The sequence below is a fragment of the Nerophis ophidion genome, linkage group LG12 (assembly GCF_033978795.1).
Source record: "Nerophis ophidion isolate RoL-2023_Sa linkage group LG12, RoL_Noph_v1.0, whole genome shotgun sequence".
NCBI lineage: Eukaryota > Metazoa > Chordata > Actinopteri > Syngnathiformes > Syngnathidae > Nerophis > Nerophis ophidion.
In genome coordinates, this window is record NC_084622.1 from 21,321,726 (window position 1) to 21,344,082 (window position 22,357).

The following is a 22,357-nucleotide window of genomic DNA, read 5'->3' on the forward strand; positions in this document are numbered from 1 at the left end:
TGTCGTGGTGGTTTGTGCAGCCCTTTGAGACACTAGTGATTTAGGGCTATATAAGTAAACATTGATTGATTGATTGATTGATACTTTCTAAAAATAGAAACAAGGGGGAGAAGGTAAAGCGCAAAGAAGTTGATCTTGAAATTTAAGTGTTAAAAGTAAAAAAAAAAAAAAACAAATAAAAATGTATCACTTTTTGAGTGGGGATCCTTTCGGATCTCAAATATATTTAGTAGGATTTTATTTAACTTTTCACTGTGATTACTCAAAAATATTAAATAATTAAAATCAATGGTGTCCTGCATTATTGATCTTTGAGGGCTTTAATTGCTAAATAAAGGAACTCTCCAGAAGGAATCATTAAAGTACTATCTATTTATCTATCTATCTAAATACGGCATACTGTATTTTGTTGAATTGCCGCTGGGGCGCTAATTAATTTAAAACCTCTTCTCACTCCTGCGCTTACCAAAGGCATGCGGTAAAAGAAAGCATGCGCTAATTATTTTAAAACCTCTTCTCACTCCGGCACTTACCAAAGGCATGTAGTAAAAATTTGAGAGTGATGTAAGCTTGGACCTTAAAACCTACTGAATAGCTCTTAATATTCTTTGCTTTATGTGATTTTAAATTATCGTTATTGAAATCAGCCTCCTCCATTTTGAAAATGATGACAGGGGAAGTGTCACGCGTGGCGTCACGAGTTTGACCCGGCGGTAATACTAAGCATGCGCAAATTATTTTGCGAAGAGAGTTTGACCCGGCAGTAATTCAACTCAGGCGCTTACTATATGCCCTGCGGCAATTCAGAGAAATACGGTATTTCAGTTTTACTGTAAAAAAACAAAGTTGTCTTTGACAGAAAGGGCATACAACCTCATTTGTTTTACTTTATATCAGGGGTCGGGAACCTTTTTGGCTGAGAGAGCCAAGGAGCCAAATACTTTAAAATGTATTTCCCTAAGAGCCATATAATATTTTTTTAACACTGAACACAACTAAACGCGTGCATTTTTAAGTAAGATCATCATTTCCAGAGTATAATAGGTCTCTTATTCTTTGTAATAACATTGTTATTCTGAAGCTAACTGTGGAGGGGGCGTGACCTGCAGGCCTGCAGCAAAACAGGATGTTGCCAGGACCGGGCCTCGAAATCAGCGACAGGTGCGTAGATGGCCCACCTGGGCCTTGTTATCTAATCACCTGTCGCTCTGTTATAAACAGCAGCCAGGAGGAGAGACAGGGTTGGGGCTGGAGCCAGAGCGCGAGTGAGGACAAAAGAGAAAAAGACAATTGCTGGAAAGCAACTGAGAGAAAAATGAAATAAAACATTATTGGAACCCTAAAACAGGCTCTTGGTGGTCTGAAGAACCCCCAGGAGGGCAACAAGCCCCCCACTAACCAATAATAAATAAATTACTTCTTACCATTAATGCAACTTCTTGAACATAAAAAAACATGAGAATGTTTCATATTTTGAACGTTATTTTTAACACTGTGATTACAAGTGGAATTATTCATTACTTATCGTTTTAAGCAATGTCAGCTCAGATTTATCTGAGAGCCAGATGCAGTCATCAAAAGAGCCACATCTGGCTCTAGAGCCATAGGTTCCCTACCCCTGCTTTATATCAACCTCAAGTTGATATAGAGATTTACTGTAAGCATTAAATAAAAAAAATAAAATAACAATTTGACTTATTTTTAACATTTTAGTGACTAAGACCCTCTATGCTCCCCAGGAGTCCTAAGGATAAAAAAAAATCCATTTATTTTGTTAGGGTTTGAAAATGAAAAATATCAAAACGGCCCCCGCATGCTTAAATTTTTCCGTGTGCGGCCCTCTGTGGAAAAGTTCGGACACCCCTGCCGCGTAGAGTATTTTATTTTGAAAAACCCACCCGGAAGCGCATACAGTCCTCAGCTCCAAGGTTTGACGGCGGAAGACAAGTTGGTTACACTCGACGACAACAACTGCGAAGTCACGTCTCAGCGTCCGCCGACGTTAAATATTATAAATATTTAAAACAATGTCCTCCTTGAGCGCCATTAAGATACCGAGCCGCCTTCCGTTGCTCCTGGCCCACGAAGACGTGCTCCTGCCGGGTTCCACCGTCCGTTTCAGCGCGGACTCCCCTCGGAACATGCACTTGATCCAACACCGCCTGCTGAAGGGGACTTCACTGAGAAGCACCATCATTGGTGTCATCCCCAACACCAGAGACCCCCAGAAGGAAGGAGAAGACCTCCCCCCTCTGCACAAGTAATGTTGATAATCACACACACATGTGTTTATTAGCTAATGTCGCGCTAAATACAAACCCCGTTTCCATATGAGTTGGTAAATTGTGTTAGATGTAAATATAAACAGAATACAATGATTTGCAAATTATTTTCAACCCATTTTCAATTAAAGGCACAACAAAGACAATTTATTTAGTGTTCGAACTCATAAACTTTAATTTCTTTTGCAAATAATAATAACTAACTTAGAATTTCATGGCTGCAACACGTGCCAAAGTAGTTGGGAAAGGGCATGTTCACCACTGTGTTACATCACCTTTTCTTTTAACAACACTCAATAAATGTTTGGGAACTAATGAAACTAATTGTTGAAGCTTTGAAAGTGGAATTCTTTACCATTCTTGTTTTATGTAGAGCTTCAGTCGTTCAACAGTCTGGGGTCTCCGCTGTCGTATTTTACGCTTCATAATGCGCCACATATTTTCGATGGGATACAGGTCTGGACTGCAAGCAGGCCAGGAAAGTACCCGCACTCTTTTATTACGAAGCCTCGCTGTTGTAACACGTGGCTTGACATTGTTTTGCTGAAATAAGCAGGGGCGTCCATGATAACGTTGCTTGGATGACAACATATGTTGTTCCAAAACCTGTATGGACCATTCAGCATTAATGGTGCCTTCACAGATGTGTAAGTTACCCATGCCTTGGGCACTAATACACCCCCATACCATAACAGATGCTGGCTTTTGAACTTTGCGCCTAAAGCAATCCGAATGGTTATTTTCCTATTTGTTCTGGAGGACACTACGTCCTCTGTTTCCATATATAATTTGAAATGTGGACTCGTCAGACCACAGAACACCTTTCCACATTGCATCAGTCCATCTTAGGTGAGCGCAGGCGCAGCCAAGCTGGCGGCGTTTCAGGATATTGTTGATAAAGGGGTTTAGCTTTGCATAGTAGAGTTTTAACTTGCACTTACAGATGTAGTGACCAATTGTAGCTACTGACAGTGGTTTTATGAAGTGTTCCTGAGCCCATGTGGTGATATCCTTTACACACTGATGTCGGTTTTTGATGCAATATCGCTTGAGGGATCAAAGGGTCTTAATATCATCGCTTACGTGCAGTGATTTCTCCAGATTCCCTGAACTTTTTAATGATTTTACGGACCGTAGATGGTAAAATCCCTAAATTCCTTGCAATAGTTCGTTGAGAAATGTTGTTCTAAAACTGTTCGACAATTTGCTTACAAGGTGGTGACCCTCACCCCATCCTTGTTTGTGAATTACTTAGCATTTCATGGAAGCTGTTTTTATACCCAATCATGGCACCCACCTGTTCCCAATTAGCCTGCACACCTGTGGGATGTTCCATATAAGTGTTTGATGAGCATTCCTCAACTTTATCAGTATTTATTGCCACCTTTCCCAACTTCTTTGTCACATGTTGCTGACATCGAATTCTAAAGTTAATGATAATTTGCAAAAAAATAAGTTGTATCAGTTTGAACATCAAATATGTTGTTTTGTAGCATATTAAACTGAATATGGGTTGAAAATGATTTGCAAATCATTGTATTCTGTTTATATTTACATCTAACACTATTTTCCAACTCATATGGAAACAGGGTTTGTAGTTTACACCGTTGGGGCTGGATAAAAACAATGCAATAGATTCATAGACATGTGTTTGAAATACATCGTCTTCTTATTTCAACTTGCAGTATCTCACTAAAAAGTGAGTGCACTCCTCACATTGTACAAAACCCAAAACCAATGAAGTTGGCTCGTTGTGTAAATCTTAAATGAAAACAGAATAAAATGATTTGCAAATCCTTTTCAACCTATATTCAGTTGAATAGACTGCAAATACGAGATACTTAATGTTCAAACTGGAAACTTAATTTTTTGCAAATATTAGCTCATTTGGAATTTGATGCCTGCAACATGTTTCCAAAAAGTTGGCACATGTGGCAAAAAAGACTGAGAAAGTTGAGGAATGCTCATCACACACTTATTTGGAACATCCCACAGGTGAACAGGTGGGTGCCATGATTGGGTGTAAAAGCAGCTCCCGTGAAATGCTCAGTCATTCACTAACTAGAATGGGGCACAATTTGTTTTTTTTAACGGGCGATTAACGGCAACACTTTCTTTTTTGACCCCCGAGCCGCGCCGTTGCGAGGGATTTACTGATGAGCCACTGGCGAGCAGAAATGGACAAAGGCTAGCTGAAATATTTTGTAAATTTTTCAATAACATGTTCTGGTTGAGTCCCCAATTACAGAATGATTAACGTTTATTAGTCATTACAGAAGGTTAAAACATTTTCATGCAGTATCGTGTTATAAAAACAAGATATACTTTGTAAAAGGACCAAGGTAGTATGCCATATTTTTTAACAAGAACAAGAAGAGATATTCCCACACCTAACATGTTTTCATATGTCTAGGAATCATTGCATGCCGATACTGTACATGAATGTGATATTAGATTATTTACAGCATCTGCACTGCAACCACATTATTTCTCCGCTCTGAGATGAATTAAGTATAACATATCCTATTTCATCCTAATGGATAAAAAACTTACTGGATATTGTATGGTTTCTCGTTTTCTTTATAAGCCATACTTCTCAGATTTAGAATCATTCAATCATTCGTTTTTTTGTTTTTTTTTGTAAAAAGATCATGTATTGCCTTTTGTTCTGGTGAAATTATTATAGCAGTGTTGTTAACGGCAACCGAGTTCAGAAAGGCGGACTTTAACCCGCAGTCCCCCAGGCCAGTCTGGTTGCACTATTTGTACTTTGGCATGTTTTCCTTCTGCTTGTTTCAGTTACTGGACAAAATAATACAACTTGTCTTGTGTTTTTCTAATGATGGGATAACATTTTTACAGTATGTAAATCTGATAGGTATCTATGTCTAATACCAATAATAATAATGAGAAACATGCTGTTTTGAAAAGGAGATTGGTATTAGAACTGGCGTCAGCGTGGGGCTGGGCGATATGGCCTTTTTTTAATATCTCGATATTTTAGGCCATGTCACGATACACAATATACAGTGGGGCAAAAAAGTATTTAGTCAGCCACCGATTGTGCAAGTCCTACCCCTTAAAATGATGACAGAGGTCTGTAATTTTCATAATAGGTACACTTCAACTGTGAGAGACAGAATATGAAAACAAAATACAGGAATTCACATTCTAGGAATTTTAAAGAATTTATTTGTAAATTATGGTGGAAAATAAGTATTTGGTCAACCATTCAAGGCTCTCACTGATGGAAGGAGGTTTTGTCTCAAAATCTCACGATACATGGCCCCATTCATTCTTTTCTTAACACGGATCAATCGTCCTGTCCCCTTAGCAGAAATACAGCCCCAAAGTATGATGTTTCCACCCCCATGCTTCACAGTAAGTATGGTGTTCTTGGGATGCAACTCAGTATTCTTCTTCCTCCAAACACGACGAGTTGAGTTGAATCTGACGACATGACATTCTCCCAATCCTGTGCTGTATCATCCATGTATCCATGCACATGCTTGCCAATCCTCACGATTTTTCCGGGAGACTCCTGAATTTTTTTTGTACCTCCCAACAATCTACGGGTGCAACCATTCTCCCGAATCTGTCCCAATTTTCACCCGGCCGACATTATTAAGGGCTGCCATTACTGCACTGCCTTTAACGTCCTCTTTAACAATAGTTCTCAACCTTTTTTCAGTGATGTCCCCCATCTGAACATTTCTTTCATTCAAGTACCCCCTAATCAGAGCAAAGCATTTTTGGTTGAAAAAAAGAGATAAAGAAGTAAAATACAGCACTATGTCATCAGTTTCTGATTTATTAAATTGTATAACAGTGCAAAATGTTGCTCATTTGTAGTGGTCTTTCTTGAACTATTTGGAAAAAAAGATATAAAATAACTAAAAACTTGTTGAAAAATAAACAAGTGATTCAATTATAAATAAAGATTTCTACACATAGAAGTAATCATCAATTTAAAGTGCCCTCTTTGGGGATTGTAATAGAGAGCCATCTGGATTCATTAACTTCATTCTAAACATTTCTTCACAAAAAAAGAAATCTTTAACATCAATATTTATGGAACATGTCCATAAAGTCTAGCTGTCAACACTGAATGCTGGATTGTTGTATTATTTTTTCACAGCTTATGAACTTACATTCATATTCTCGCGACTGTGTTGTATCCATTGTGGATTGAACTTTCACAGTATCATGTTAGACCTGCTCGACATCCATTGCTTTCCTCCTCTCTAAGGTTCTCATAGTCATCATTGTCACCGACGTCCCACTGGGTCATTATTGTCACCAATGTCCCACTGGGTGTGAGTTTTCCTTGCCCTTATGTGGGCCTACCGAGGATGTCGTGGTGGTTTGTGCAGCCCTTTGAGACACTAGTGATTTAGGGCTATATAAGTAAACATTGATTGATTGATTGATTGATATTTCTTTGAAGTATTATTCAATGATATATTTATAAAGGATTTATGAATTGCTGCTATTTTTTACAAAACATTTCCAATAAATCTCACTTGCCCCTTGGCATACCTTCAAGTACCTTCAGGGGTTTGCACACCCCCTAGAAGAGGACTACTGCGCTACTACATGTCATCGCGCACGCTTTTACATCACACAACCAATGTGCCGGCCCCATAACATGTTGTATGAGACTTGTGCAGAACAACGTACGTGGCTGCAAGACGTACTTGTTCAACAATCATACAGGTCACAATGAGGGTGGCCGTATAAACAACTTTAACACTGTTACAAATATGCGCCACACTGTAAACCCACACCAAACAAGAATGACAAACCCTTTTTGGGAGAATTTCCGCAGCCTAACACAACTTAAACACAAGAGAACAAATACCCAAAACACCTTGCAGCCCTGACTCTCTCTGGATACAATATACAACACCTGAACCGACGCAAGTAGGGAGGGTGGGGGGTGCAGGGTTGGTGGTAGCGGTAGTGTGTATATTGTAGCCCGGAAGAGTCAGGACTGCATGGGATTCCGGATAATTGTTCTGTTGTGTTTATGTTGTGTTACGATGCGGATATTCTCCCGGAATGTGTTTGTCATTCTTGTTTGGTATGGGTTCACAGTCTGGCACATATTTGTAACGATATTAACGCTTTTTTTATGGCCACTCTCAGTGTGAGCTGTGTAGCTGTTGATCAAATATATCTTGCAACGATACATGACAAATGTGCGTCTTGCATGGCCAGATGCAACATATAACTGGGCTTGCACGCTGCCAGTTCAGGATGTAGGGGGCGCTAAAGGTATAGCCATTATGGCACTCCCTGATTATTGTTGATATGATACAAATCGACAGGGGCTTCAAGAAAATTTGTGCCCTGAAATTTAGGGGTCTCCCGGGAAAATTGGGGACGTGGGCAGGTATGACGCTGTCAAGCGCCGTTCATGTTACACTCGCGGGCCGCACCAACATTAAATTGTCATATCAAAGTGTGGGCCGCATATTAATGTCTCGCGGGCCGCATGTTTGAGACCCCTGCTGTTCTGTATATCCACACATGTTGCCTCCACTTCAGTCCAGATCTGCTTGTGCTGCCTGCTTACTTTTTGTTTTGCAAGATGTAGCCGCATGTTTGGGGTTGCTTCATGAGATATTAAACTATTAGTTTACAGTGAAAGTAGGATGTGGTATCATGAGGGTTTGATAGAATTCAAGAGGAGGACCATTCATCTGTCTTCTGGCATCAAATCGGAGAAGAAATTGACTAAACAGTGCAGTTCTCCCTGCTCCTTGCCACTGCTTCAAGGTTCACCAGCCAGCCGTGAGAAATTCAGGTCTCAGCCAATGCTTCCTTTCAGTTGGACATGCCCAGAACACGTCACCGAGTAGGTATTCTTGAAGCAGCAGTTGTAGAAGCCTAAGCTACGCAAACTGGTGTCTCTTAAAGGCTTACTGAAACCCACTACTACCGACCACACAGTCTGATAGTTTATATATCCATGATGAAGTCTTAACGTTGCAACACATGCCAATACGGCCGGTTTAGTTTACTAAATTGCAATTTAAAATTTCACGAGGAAGTATCCTGCTAAAATGTTGCGGTATGATGAAGCGTGCGCGTGACGTTACGCATTGTAGAGGACATTTTGTACCAGCACCGTTCACAGCTATAATTCGTCAGTTTTTATTGCATAATTCCACAGTATTAGGGACATCTGTGTTGCTGAATCTTTTGCAATCTTTATTGTTTATTGTTCTTCGGTCAATGGTCAACAAAGCAAACAAACAGTTGAAAATAAAAAGTTGTACATTCATAGACTGAAAATAAAAAATGTTGCAGACAGAAAGGGTTTAGGCTGAAGTTAAACACTTATTGCGCCTAACCCTATAAACAACTTCAAGTAAGAAATAAACTTTCGAAAATTATAAAATGTCCTTTGCACAACTTATAAATACACATTATACACAACATTTTAAACAACATGAACGTTGTTCAATTTTATACACAGTACAGGCATGTGAAATATCCCTGTGTACATATTAGACATTTGCACTAATTATATATACAATATATACAAACAATTGTACTTCTATTATAATTTATATCTCATGTTTAATTTTTTATTAACATTAATCATAGTATTAACTACAATGTTGATTCAAGAGTGATATATTTTTTCAAGACCTTGGTCTTAAATTGTTTTTTAAATGTGTGAATGGAACTGGAACATTTTAAGGAATCATCCAAGCTGTTCCACAGTTGAACTCCTCTCACAGAAACACATCTACTTTTTAAGCTTGTTCTTATTTTTGCTTTTTGAAATGGAGACGTCAAAGAAGAAAGATGTAGGTGGGAAGCGGTGAATTGCGGCCGCCTTTAGCAACACAAACACAGCCGGTGTTTCATTGTTTACATTCCCGAAAAATGTCGTTGAAGCTATGGAACAGAGCGATCAAGCGATCACGGTTCCCTACCACATGTCAACCGACAGGTTTCAGTGAGAAAATGGTGGTAATAAGTCGGCTCTTACCGTAGACATGAGCAGAGAGCTTGCGTCGTTCCTCCTGCACTTGTCAAAGAGGCAGCTGCGGACTCTCTTGCCTCCTCCCACCGGCCTCCCTCGACTGTCGGATGCTTCCACCTTGGAAGAGGGGGAAAAAAAAATTCTCAGCCCGGCCCCACCGGCAGCCTTCGCCTCGTTGAGAAACGTGGCTTCCCTCGGAGACACTGGCGGTCACCACACTTGCGACCACACCCCTCCGGCTTTTTTTCCCCCCTGCTGTGCCAATTTCCGTTGACAAAAGTGCCAGGTTTACGCCACTTTCTTGCCTCACACTATTGCTATTGGATTGGACCACACACACAAAGTACAGTGTATTATGCAGCAATCATTTCGAAAGATCGCGAAGGGCAGAGATGGGCATCGCCACCACCCGTCGACTGGTGCTGAAGAACGGTGCGGGGCCGACCTTCAGGTTGTACAGGTACGACCATATAATCTCACTAAAACACTACTAACACAATAAGCAGATAAGAGATTTTCCAGAATTATCCTAGTAAATTTGTCTAATAACATCTGAATCGCTGTTACTGTATAGTCTTTTTTTTTTTTTCTAGTCCTTCACTCTCACTATCCTCATCCACGAATCTTTCATCCTTGCTGAAATTGATGGGGAAATCGTCGCTTTCTCGGTCCGAATCACTCTCGCTGCTGGTGGCCATGATTGTAAACAATGTTCAGATGTGAGGAGCTCCACAACCCGTGATGTCACACGCACACATCGTCTGCTACTTCCGGTACAGGCATGGCTTTTTTTATTAGCGACCAAAAGTTGCTAACTTTATCGTCGATGTTCTCTACTAAATCCTTTCAGCAAAAATATGGCAATATCGCGAAATGATCAAGTATGACACATAGAATGGACCTGCTATCCCCGTTTAAATAAGAAAATCTCATCTCAGTAGGCCTTTAACATGGAGATCCACTCTGAACTAACTGCTTTTGGCCACAACCTTGTCCTTTTCGGTCAATCGCCATGAAGGACCAAAGATGAGGATACATGGGACTAAGGCTTTACTGGTAAATTGACAGCTTCGTCTTTTGGCTCTACTCTGTGTTTCTCACAGCAGACTGACAAGAGACTGCATCGCTGCGGAAACAACTTGGAAACTTGGACGCGAGTGAAGATTCCAATCAGACAATGAATGGCACATTATTTTAATGTGGTTATAAAAATGGCTTGCCAATTTTACGAGTAAGGAAACCATTACATAAAATTTAACCCAATTCATTTTACAAAAAGATTGTGCAAATATGTAGCTGGAAATGTGCCATTACAGCTTATTTAGTTCATAACTGGTGCTGTCTGGTTTTGATCCTGTGTTGAGGGGTTCAGAATCTTCCAAGGGTTGAGGTTAAAGGGAACATATTATAGAAAACTGATGTTAGGGGTAAGACCATTGCCAATACCTTTTTTATTGTTCAAAGTTACAACACCATTACTGTTATTTAGACAGAAATATGGCACGCTATTTTTGGAATGTCCCACTTGAGGTTAAGAAGAAACTTAGATCATGATACACCTTCAATCGCTTTATTTACTAGCCTCAACAAAATGCAATTAGGCGTATATTGACCCACATTATTGCAGATAAAGTACAAACCCCATTTCCATATGAGTTGAGAAATGGTGTTAGATGTAAATATGAAAGGAATACAATGATTTGCAAATCCTTTTCAACCCATATTCAGTTGAATATGCTACAAAGACAACATATTTGATGTTCAAACTGATAAACATTTTTTTTTCCGTGCAAAAAATCATTAACTTTAGAATTTGATGCCAGCAACACTTGACAAAGAAGTTGGGAAATCTGGCAATAAATACTGATAAAATTGAGGAATGCTCATCAAACACTTATTGGGAACATCCCACAGGTGTGCAGGCTAATTGGGAACAGATGGGTGCCATGATTGGGTAAAAAAAACAGCTTCCCAAAAGATGCTCAGTCTTTCACAAGAAAGGATGGGGCGAGGTACACCCCTTTGTCCACAACTGCGTGAGCAAATGGTCAAACATTTTAAGAACAACGTTTCTCAAAGTGCAATTGCAAGAAATTTTGGGATTTCAACATCTACGGTCCATAATATCATTAAAAGGTTCAGAGAATCTGGAGAAATCACTCCACGTAAGCGGCATGGCCGGAAACTAACATTGAATGACCGTGACCTTCGATCCTTCAGACAGCACTGTATCAAAAATTAACATCAATCTCAAAAGGATATCACCACATGGGCTCAGGAACACTTCAGAAAACCACCGTCACTAAATACAGTTTGTCGCTACATCTGTAAGTGCAAGTTAAAGCTCTACTATACAAAGCAAAAGCCATTTATCAACAACATCCAGAAATGCCGCCAGCTTCTCTGGGCCCGACACTTTCCTGGCCCGCCTGCAGTCCAGACCTGTCTCCCATCGAAAATGTGTGTAAATTAGGACAGTGGAGTTCCGGACTGTTGAACGACTGAAGCTCTACACAAAACAAGAATGGGAAAGAATTCCACTTTCAAAGCTTCAATAATTGGTTTCCTCAGTTCCCAAATGTTTATTTAGGGTTGTTAAAAGAAAGGGTGATGTAACACAGTGGTGAACATGCCCTTTCTCAACTACTTTGGCACGTGTCACAGCCACGAAATTCTTAATTATTATTTCCCCCCAAAAAAATAAAGTTTATGAGCTTGAACATCAAATATCTTGTCTTTGTAGTGCATTCAATTGAATATGGGTTGAAAAGGATTTGCAAATTATTGTATTCCGTTTATATTTACATCTAACACAATTTCCCAACTCATATGGAAACAGGGTTTGTATGTTAGGAGTAAGACCATTGCCAATACCGTTTTTATTGTTCAAATGTTACAACACCATTACTTTTATTTAGACAGAAATATGGCACGCTATTTTTGGAATGTCCCACTTTAGGTTAAGAAGAAACATAGACCATGATATACCTTCAATCGCTTTCTTTACTAGCCTCAACAAAATGCAATTAGGGGTATATTGACCCACAGATTATTGCAGATAAAGTACAAACCCCATTTCCATATGAGTTGGGAAATGGTGTTAGATGTAAATATGAAAGGAATACAATGATTTGCAAATCCTTTTCAACCCATATTCAGTTGAATATGCTACAAAGACAACATATTTGATGTTCGAACTGATAAACATTTTTTTTGTGTGCAGATAATAATTAACTTTAGAATTTGATGCCAGCAACACGTGACAAAGAAGTTGGGAAAGGTGGCAATAAATACTGATAAAGTTGAAGAATGCTCATTAAACACTTATTTGGAACATCCCTCAGGTGTGCAGGCTAATTGGGAACAGGTGGGTGCCATGATTGGGTAAAAAAAACAGCTTTCCAGAAGATGCTGTCTTTCACAAGAAAGGATGGGGCGAGGTACACCCCTTTGTTCACAACTGCGTGAGCAAATGGTCAAACATTTTAAGAACAACGTTTCTCAAAGTGCAATTGCAAGAAATTTTGGGATTTCAACATCTACGGTCCATAATATCATTAAAAGGTTCAGAGAATCTGGAGAAATCACTCCACGTAAGCAGCATGGCCGGAAACCAACATTGAATGACCGTGACCTTCGATCCCTCAGACAGTACTGTATCAAAAATTAACATCAATCTCAAAAGGATATCACCACATGGGCTTAGGAACACTTCAGAAAACCACTGTCACTAAATACAGTTTGTCGCTACATCTGTAAGTGCAAGTTAAAGCTTTACTACGCAAAGCAAAAGCCATTTATCAACAACATCTAGAAAGGCCACAGTAGAGTTCCGGACTGTTGTACGACTGAAGTTCTACACAAAACAAGAATGGGAAAGAATTCCACTTTCAAAGCTTCAACAATTCGTTTCTTCAGTTCCCAAATGTTTATTTAGTGTTGTTAAAAGAAAAGGTGATGTAACACAGTGGAGAGCCCACCTGGGCCTTTTTATCTAATCACCTGTCGCTCTGTTGTAAGCAGGAGAGACAGGGATGGGGCTGGAGCCAGAGTGCGAGTGAGGACGAAAGAGAAAAAGACAATTACAGGAAAGCAACTGAGAGACTAATAAAAAAATATATATATATTTTAACCCCAAAACAAGCTCTCATGTCGGTGCTTGGTGGTCTGAAGAACCCCCAGGAGGGCAAGCTCAGCACTAACCAATAATAAATAAATTACTTCTTACCATTAACATAACTTATTGAACATAAAAATCCATGAGAATGTTTTATATTTTGAACGTTATGTTTAACACTGTGATTACAAGTGGAATTATTCATTACTTATCCTGTTAAGCAATGTCAGCTCAGATTTATCCGAGAGCCAGATGCAGTCATCAAAAGAGCCACATCTGGCTCTAGAGCCATAGGTTCCCTACCCCTGTGCTATACCTTTACCAAACAATCTGTCACTCCTAATCAGAGGTGGGTAGAATAACCATAAATTGTAAGAGTACTGTTACTTTAGAGATTTTTTACTCAAGTAAAAGTAAGGAGTAGTCACCCAAATATTTACTTGAGTAAAAGTAAAAAGTATGTTGTGAAAAAACTACTCAAGTACTGAGTAACTGATGAGTAACCTGTTCCTTTAATGATGACGGCAACAAATAATGCACAAAAACATAAGAATAGCAATGAACAAATTCACAGCCGGGAATATCTCTTAAGCAACTAAAACAATAATATATCAGAATCAGAAATCAGAAATACTTTAATAATCCCAGAGGGGAAAATATATTATTCTAAAATGTTATTATTAATGTAATATTATATTAAAATATATTAAGCAATAATACATTAGAATAAAAACAATTAAGGCAAATTGAGCCACAATAACGTAACAGCACCATAGGCTCAGTAGGCAGAGATTTACAAAGGAAAATAACAAGTTAGCCTTTACGCGAATCATAATGTCTGATAGGTGTGGGCTGCACCTGGGAACACATTTGCACTTCTGATTGGCGTTTGTATGTGTGTGTGTGTGTGTGTGTGTGTGTCTCTCTGTGTCTGTCTATGAGGCTGCAGTACGTTAATAAATTATACCCAAACTACGTACATTTGACAGTGATTCATAGCAGGGAAGCTAACATTAGCCCGCGGTGACAGCCAAAATATCTACAAACGTTACTTACCGTGATGTGCTGCCTCAAATTTGACGTTGAGTTCATGTAAGCTGAACTGTCCACTTGTTTGGGGAGACACATATGACAAGGCCCTACATAACTCTTTTTTTGGTTGTCTGAAGCATGAACATCGATTGTATGTGAGGCCAGGGGTGTTTGCGTTCGTTGTCGTGTCTGCCATTGTTGTTGTTGTTTGCCGCTGAAATTTTTTGGGCAGTTAATCATGTGACCGCCTGGCTCTGTTTGATTGGTGAAACAGAGTCAAACGTCACCAGTGACTGCATTTGATTGGTGAAACGGAGTCAAACGTCACCAGTGACTGCATTTGATTGGTGAAACGCAGGCATGTTATAGGTCTTACTTTGAAGGTTTGTCTGACAAATCAAAACAAACAAAGCGTGCATTAACAGATCGATAAAAATCAGTAGCTAATAGCGAGCTGAATGTAGATAAATGGAGCGGACTAAAGGTAGAGTTTCTTCTCTATAAAAATACTCAAGTAAAAGTATGTTACATTAAAACTACTCTTAAAGGTACAATTTATCCCAAAAGTTACTCAAGTTGATGTAACGGAGTAAATGTAGCGCGTTACCTCTGCTCTTAATCGATAAATCCCATGGAATCTTCTTCCTCGATGTCGCTTCTAAACAACTCTGCCAACTCCAAAGGTATGCGCTGCTTCCTCTTGTCGTTTCCTGCTGCATATTTCACTACGTCCAGCTTGTAATCTGCAGTACATGATTTCCTTTTCGGGGCCATTTTTTTTCAGTCCATCTCAGTTTTTATAAGTTACTGCCAACTATGAAATGATCCATTTTAATAGCTACGGCAGTAGCATATAGCAGTTAGCATTTCATGACCCACAATGCACTTCTGCCATGACCCTCCCTCGCCAAATTCTTATTGGTTGACGTGTGTGTGACGCTTGCTGACGTGTGTGTGTGACGATTGCTGACATTTTCTTCGTCTCTTCCTCGAATGAGATAAATAATATTATTTGATATTTTACGATAATGTGTTATTAATTTCACACATAAGTCGCTAATAAAAAAACTACGACTTATATTCCGAAAAATGCGGTATTTTCCATAGATCATAAAAATATATAAGTAATCATCAATATCGAACATTATAAAAACTTACATCACGATGCAGTTTTCAGCCTTATCGCCCAGCCGTAATTGATAATCACACCCAAGTGTAAAAATGGAAAGACAGAATGTTTTAAGTTTGGACTTGGACCTCCATTGTCTCACATTACTTTCCTCTCTGTTTGCCTTTAGAATTGGTACAGCTGGGATCGCCGTGCAGGTCGTGGGCAGTAATTGGCCAAAGCCCCACTATACCCTCCTCATCACGGGTTTGTGCCGGTTTAGCGTGTCAAGCCTGCTGACAAAACGACCCTTTGTGCTGGCAGAGGTGAATCTAAGATGGTTAATTACTTCTAAAAATGCAAAGAGCTCCACAACTTTTCTATTGTTCCCGGGGTTTTGTTGCTGATTGCTCGTTTGGCCAAGTTTGAGTCATTTATCGTTACACACATCCAAATGAATGCAGGCGTACATCTGTATCCAACATCCAGTATCTGTCTGTTTTTATGTCAAATTTGTAGGTGGAACAGTTGGATAAACTGGAACATTACACAACCTTGGCAGGGACAGTCATATCAGAAGATGGAGAGTTGCAAGAGTTGTCCCAGAAATTCTACCAGGCTGCGCTACAGGTGGGTGTCAACGGTTGTTTAGAGTAAGACTAGTTTTTGGCCATTCTCATGGAACCATCTTTTTTTTCTGGACCATTGAAAAATGTGATATAGTAATTGTGTCTCACACATAATGTTCTGCTGGAAGTGTGGACCAGCTCTATACTCTCGGCAGGGTTCTTGAGGGTACATGGGAGTTTGCCCAACCAGTCTACATGTGCTTTTTGGACTTGGAGAAGGCATTCGACCGTGTCCCTCGGGAAGTCCTGTGGGGAGTGCTCAGAGAGTATGGGGTATCGGACTGTCTTATTATGGCAGTCCGATCCCTGTACGATCAGTGTCAGAGCTTGGTCCGCATTGCTGGCAGTAAGTCGGACACGTTTCCAGTGAGGGTTGGACTCCGCCAAGGTTGCCCTTTGTCACCGATTCTGTTCATAACTTTTATGGACAGAATTTCTAGGCGCAGTCAAGGCATTGAGGGGTTCCGGTTTGGTGGCCGCGGGATTAGGTCCCTGCTTTTTGCAGACGATGTGGTCCTGTTGGCTTCATCTGGCCGGGATCTTCAGCTCTCACTGGATCGGCTCGCAGCCGAGTGTGAAGCGGCCGGAATGAGAATCAGCACCTCCAAATCCGAGTCCATGGTTCTCTCCCGGAAAAGGCTGGAGTGCCATCTCCGGGTTGGGGAGGAGACCCTGCCCCAAGTGGAGGAGTTCAAGTACCTAGGAGTCTTGTTCACGAGTGGGGGAAGAGTAGATCGTGAGATCGACAGGCGGATCGGTGCGGCGTCTTCAGTAATGCGGACGTTGTACCGATCTGTTGTGGTGAAGAAGGAGCTGAGCCGGAAGGCAAAGCTCTCAATTTACCGGTCGATCTACGTTCCCATCCTCACCTATGGTCATGAGCTTTGGGTCATGACCGAAAGGATAAGATCACGGGTACAAGCGGCCGAAATGAGTTTCCTCCGCCGTGTGGCGGGGCTCTTCTTAGAGATAGGGTGAGAAGCTCTGTCATCCGGGAGGAACTCAAAGTAAAGCCGCTGCTCCTCCACATCGAGAGGAGCCAGATGAGGTGGTTCGGGCATCTGGTCAGGATGCCACCCGAACGCCTCCCGAGGGAGGTGTTTAGGGCATGTCCAACCGGTAGGAGGCCACGGGGAAGACCCAGGACACGTTGCAAAGACTATGTCTCCCGGCTGGCCTGGGAACGCCTCGGGATCCCCCGGGAAGAGCTAGACGAAGTGGCTGGGGAGAGGGAAGTCTGGGCTTCCCTGCTTAGGCTGCTGCCCCCGCGACCCGACCTCGGATAAGCGGAAGAAGATGGATGGATGGACATAATGTTCTCTCAGACATAACCAAACTAACCTTTGCTGTAAGTCTGTTTGTGCTCCTAGTACTGTACTTATCTATTGTTGCTGCCAAGGTTGCTCGGCAGCAAATGTAGTACAGTAGTAGCACCCCTGGGACTAATTCCTGTTCGTAGTGGGAGAAAGTGTGGATATAAACAGGAAATGATCTGTCAACAAGCCTGTCCGTCATCTTCAAGGATCAGGCTTTGGGGACCTTTGCGTGCTGTGAAATGCTTCCAGTGGAGCAAGTCAGATTTATTAAACAAAAACAAACAGAGCTCTACAGTTCGTTCTCCAGTGTAAATTAGAAAATAAAATAGGAAAAAATAATGACAACCAGAAACATTATATGAATTTCAATAATACATACTGCGGGTAATTAGGGGTATAGCGGTACGTGTATTTGCATTGAACCATTTCGGTTTGGAGGTTTACCAAATGAGTTTCCACACGGACATATTAAGTAGCGTACCGCACGTTGTGTAAACAATGCACACCGATGCACAACACACGGCATGCTAGCAGCGACCGGGCTACGATAGACTGACCATACCTCCTCTTTTCACCGGACATGTCCTCTTTTGCGGGGCTGTCCGGGTGGAGTTTCTTAAAGAGAACATTATCACAATTTCTGAAGGGTTAAAACCAATAAAAATCAGTTTCCGGTGGCTTATTTTATTTTTCAAAGTTTTTCTCAAAATTTGACCCATCACCCAATATCCCGAAAAAGGGCTTCAAAGTGCCTGTTTTTAACAGTCGTCATATCCACCCGTCCATTATCCTGTGACGTCACAGCGTGATCACACAGAAACAAACATGGCAGATAGCACAGAAAGGTACAGCGATATTAGCTCGGATTCAGACTCGGATTTTAGCGCCGTAAGCGATTCAACAGATTATGCATGTATTGAAACGGATGGTTGGATTGTGGAGGCGGGTATCGAAAACAAAATTGAAGCCATATCACGACAGACAGCGGCACGGGAGGAAGCGAGGACGAATTCGGCCATCGCCTTCCAACCAACGATTGGTATGTGTTTGTTTGGCATTAAATGTGGGTGGAGGGATAAACGCGCATGGGTCGCCAGGCTCTGCTTTTTACCCATAGCTTTATCAGATTTAATTTTTTATTGTCTATAGCAGGGGTATTATCTATAGCAGGGGTGCTGCGATGAGGTGGCGACTTGTCCAGGTGTACCCCGCCTTCTGCCCGATTGTAGCTGAGATAGGCGCCAGCGCCCCCCGCGACCCCAAAAGGGAATAAGCGGTAGAAAATGGATGGATGGATGGATAGCAGGGGTGTCATGTGTGCCCCGGAGGCCATTTGCGGCCCACAGCTGATGTTTTAAAGGCCCACAGCACATTCTAAAAATACTATTAAAATAAACTAAAAGATAATAAAAGTGAAATAAAAAAGCTTAAATGCTAAATGTAATTTAGAAAAAGTTGCATTGTTGACTAATAAAACAAAGCTGTTTTTTTTTCTTTCAAAATGTCATTGCTCAAAACATAATATTGAATCAAAATCAATGTTGTTATGAATCATTGACCTATCCAAGGTTCCGATTTACTTCAAATCAAATATTTCACTAAGAAAAATATTTTTGGCAGAAGATTTTGCAAATTTGGGCAATAAATAACCAAAAAATTTATATTTTGTTGTTTTCTTACTGTACCGAAAATAAACCAAACCGTGACCCCTGAACCGAGGTACGTACCGAACTGATCATGATTAGATTTAGGACAAAACACTAGATACATACTTTCAGCATACTTGATGTGTGTTTTGTGAACAATTGAACAATACAGTATACACACACAGCTTTACAAGACAATCTAAAAATGGCAACAAGGAAACACAATTATTCCTATTTTCCTGTTTAGTTGTTTGAGGAAAATAGTTATTAATGCTATATAACTAAACACGTTTGTTTTGAAATCCTTGGCTTTGCCCACTTAAGTCCTACTATGCCCAAAGACCGCAGAAGTAAAATAATATCAATAAATACATCTCTCAATTTCAGTGATGTACTGCAAAAATATGAACAACATAACAAAACATATTTGTGGAAATAAACGTAGACGGGAACTTAAAAATACATATATCAACACGCTAGTAGTAGTCCAATACAAATACTACCCTTGGTAACAATACTCTGCGATGAGGTGGCGACTTGTCCAGGGTGTACACCGCCTTCCGCCTGATTGTAGCTGAGATAGGCACCAGCGCCCCCCGTAACCCCAAAGGGAATAAGCGGTAGAAAATGGAAGGATGGATGGGTAACAATACTGGACGGCGTGGCGTGGTTGGGAGAGTGGCCGTGCCAGCAACCTGAGGGTTCCTGGTTCTATCCCCATCTTCTACCAACTTTTTCACGTCCGTTGTGTCCTTGAGCAAGACATTTCACCCTTGCTCCTGATGGGTGGTGGTTAGGGCCTTGCATGGCAGCGCCCGCCATCAGTGTGTGAATGTGTGTGTGAATGTGGAAACAGTGTCTTTGAGTGCTTTGAAGGTAGAAAAGCGCTATACAAGTATACCAATTTACTATTTACTGCACAATACAGTATCTGACTTATCTGCCAACCCCAAATGAACTCAAACAACAGACTGCTGTAGTCATACTACTTCCACTCAGTGAAATAACAACATGCTGTGAGGCTGTCCAGTCCAGTATTCTGGTTGCCTTTCGCCCCGTGTTAGCTGGGATAGGTTTTAGCACACTTACAGATCCAGAATAGAATGAATGCTGCAGATGAAAAGATGTAACACAGATACTGTACCTGCTACAGAAAATGTAACAACTAAGTACTCCAGACTGCCAGAAATGTGGCAGCTGTAATTTACGTCTCCCATAGTTATTTAAAGAAAAAGTATATCTGCTATTCTTTGCAATTTTGACTTTGGTAACGTTGCCTTTTATGACTTCTCTTAGCCATTTCTAGAACTCTCCCAGGCAATGTTCATTATAAGCCATATTTTATAAGTGTGATTTCTCAAAACCCACGCTCACTTTGATGTGACAGTAGACCCTTAACGTTCAAAGTTCTGACGTGTTGATAGAAATGTTCCTTATTAGCTACAGCGTTTGATTCCGTGCCTATAAAAGCATGTCAGAAAAAGTTAAAGGGCTTTAAATTCATATTGTAACTCTTCACCTGTTTCCAATTTTGGTGCTAAGCCATGTTAACTGACCCTTGCCCCTTGTATTATGCTGAGGTTAAAGGTGAAATATGTTCTTAATTCCAGGGTTCTGCTTTAAAAAAATATTGAAAACATTGAACCTTATGATGGAGGTAAATACGTTTGTTGTTCTTATGTTATTTTGTTGTGAACAGTTTAGAGCAGGGGTCACCAACCTTTTTGAAACCAAGAGCTACTTCTTGGGTACTGATTAATGCGAAGGGCTACCAGTTTGATACGCACTTAAATAAATTGCCAGAAATAGCCGATTTGCTCAATTTACCTTTAATAAATAAATCTACAGTATATATAAAACGAGTATATCTGTCTGTCGTTCCGTCGTACATTTTTTTTCCTTTTACAGAAGGTTTTTTTAGAGAATAAATGATGAAAAAAACACTTAATCGAACGGTTTAAAAGAGGAGAAAACACGAAAAAAAAGAAAATAAATTTTAAATGAAGAGAAAAACTAACTAATTCGAATCTTTTTGAAAAAATTAAAAAAATAAATTATGGAAAATCATTAGTTATTTTTCCTGATTAAGATTAATTTTTGAATTTTTATGACATGTTTTAAATAGGTTAAAATCCACTTTGAAATAAGGTTTAAATTTGATTCTACAAATTTTGTAGATTTGCCAGAATATTTTTTTTTTAATTTTAATCATAGTAAGTTTGAAGAAATATTTTCACAAATATTCTTTCAAACAGAAGCTAAAATGAAGAATTCAATTAACATGTATTTAATATTCTTTACAATAAAAAGATAATAAATGACCGTATTTCCTTGAATTGCCACAGGGCATTAGGTATGCGCCTGCCTTGAATTACTTCGCAAAATAATTAGCGCATGCTTAGTATTACCGCCTGGTCAAACTCGTGACGTCACAAGTGACACTTCCCCTGTCATCATTTTCAAAATGGAGGAGGGTGATTTCAATACCGGTAATTTGAAATCACATAAAGGGAAGAAGATGAAGAGCTATTCAGTAGGATTTAAGGTCCAAGCTTACATCACACTCAAATTGTACTGCATGCCTTTGGTAAGTGAGTGAGAAGAGGTTTTAAAATAATTAGCGCATGCTTACTTTTACCGCATGCCTCTGGTAAGCGCAGAAGTGAGAAGAGGTTTTAAATTAATTAGCGCATCGGCGGCAATTCAAGGAAATACGGCACTTGAACATTGATTTAAATTGTCAGGAAAGAAGAGGAAGAAATTTAAAAGGTAAAAAGGTATATGTGTTTAAAAATCCTAAAATCCTTTTTAAGGTTGTATTTTTTCTCTAAAATTGTCTTTCTGAAAGTTATAAGAACCAAAGTAAAAAAATTAATGAATTTATTTAAGTAAGTGAAGACCAAGTCTTTAAAATATTTTCTTGGATTTTTAAATTCTATTTGAGTTTTGTCTCTCTTAGAATTAAAAATGTCGAGCAAAGCGAGACCAGCTTGCTAGTAAATAAATACAATTTAAAAAAATAAAGGCAGTTCACTGGTAAGTGCTACTATTTGAGCTATTTTTAGAACAGGCCAGCGGGCAACATATCTGGCCCTTACGGGCTACCTGGTGCCCGCGGGCACTACGTTGGTGACCCCTGCTTTGGAGTATGCAATAAATAAGGATTTTCAACTGAAATATTCCAATAGGCAAGATCTGAATTATGTAGTGCAGGGGTGGGCATTACT

At 40.0% G+C, this 22,357-nt stretch overlaps 1 protein-coding gene across 1 annotated transcript in view; it reads left to right on the top strand.

Moving 5' to 3' along the window:
• The first annotated feature begins 1,919 nt into the window (after positions 1–1,919).
• The window catches only part of lonp2 (lon peptidase 2, peroxisomal), a 105,165-nt gene continuing 84,727 nt past the window's right edge, over positions 1,920–22,357 (top strand). The window contains exons 1-3 of the mRNA XM_061917072.1: positions 1,920–2,260; positions 15,730–15,865; positions 16,059–16,169. Of these exons, the coding sequence (XP_061773056.1) occupies positions 2,028–2,260; positions 15,730–15,865; positions 16,059–16,169 (480 nt within the window). The 5' untranslated portion in view covers positions 1,920–2,027. The remainder of the gene's footprint in view (positions 2,261–15,729; positions 15,866–16,058; positions 16,170–22,357) is intronic.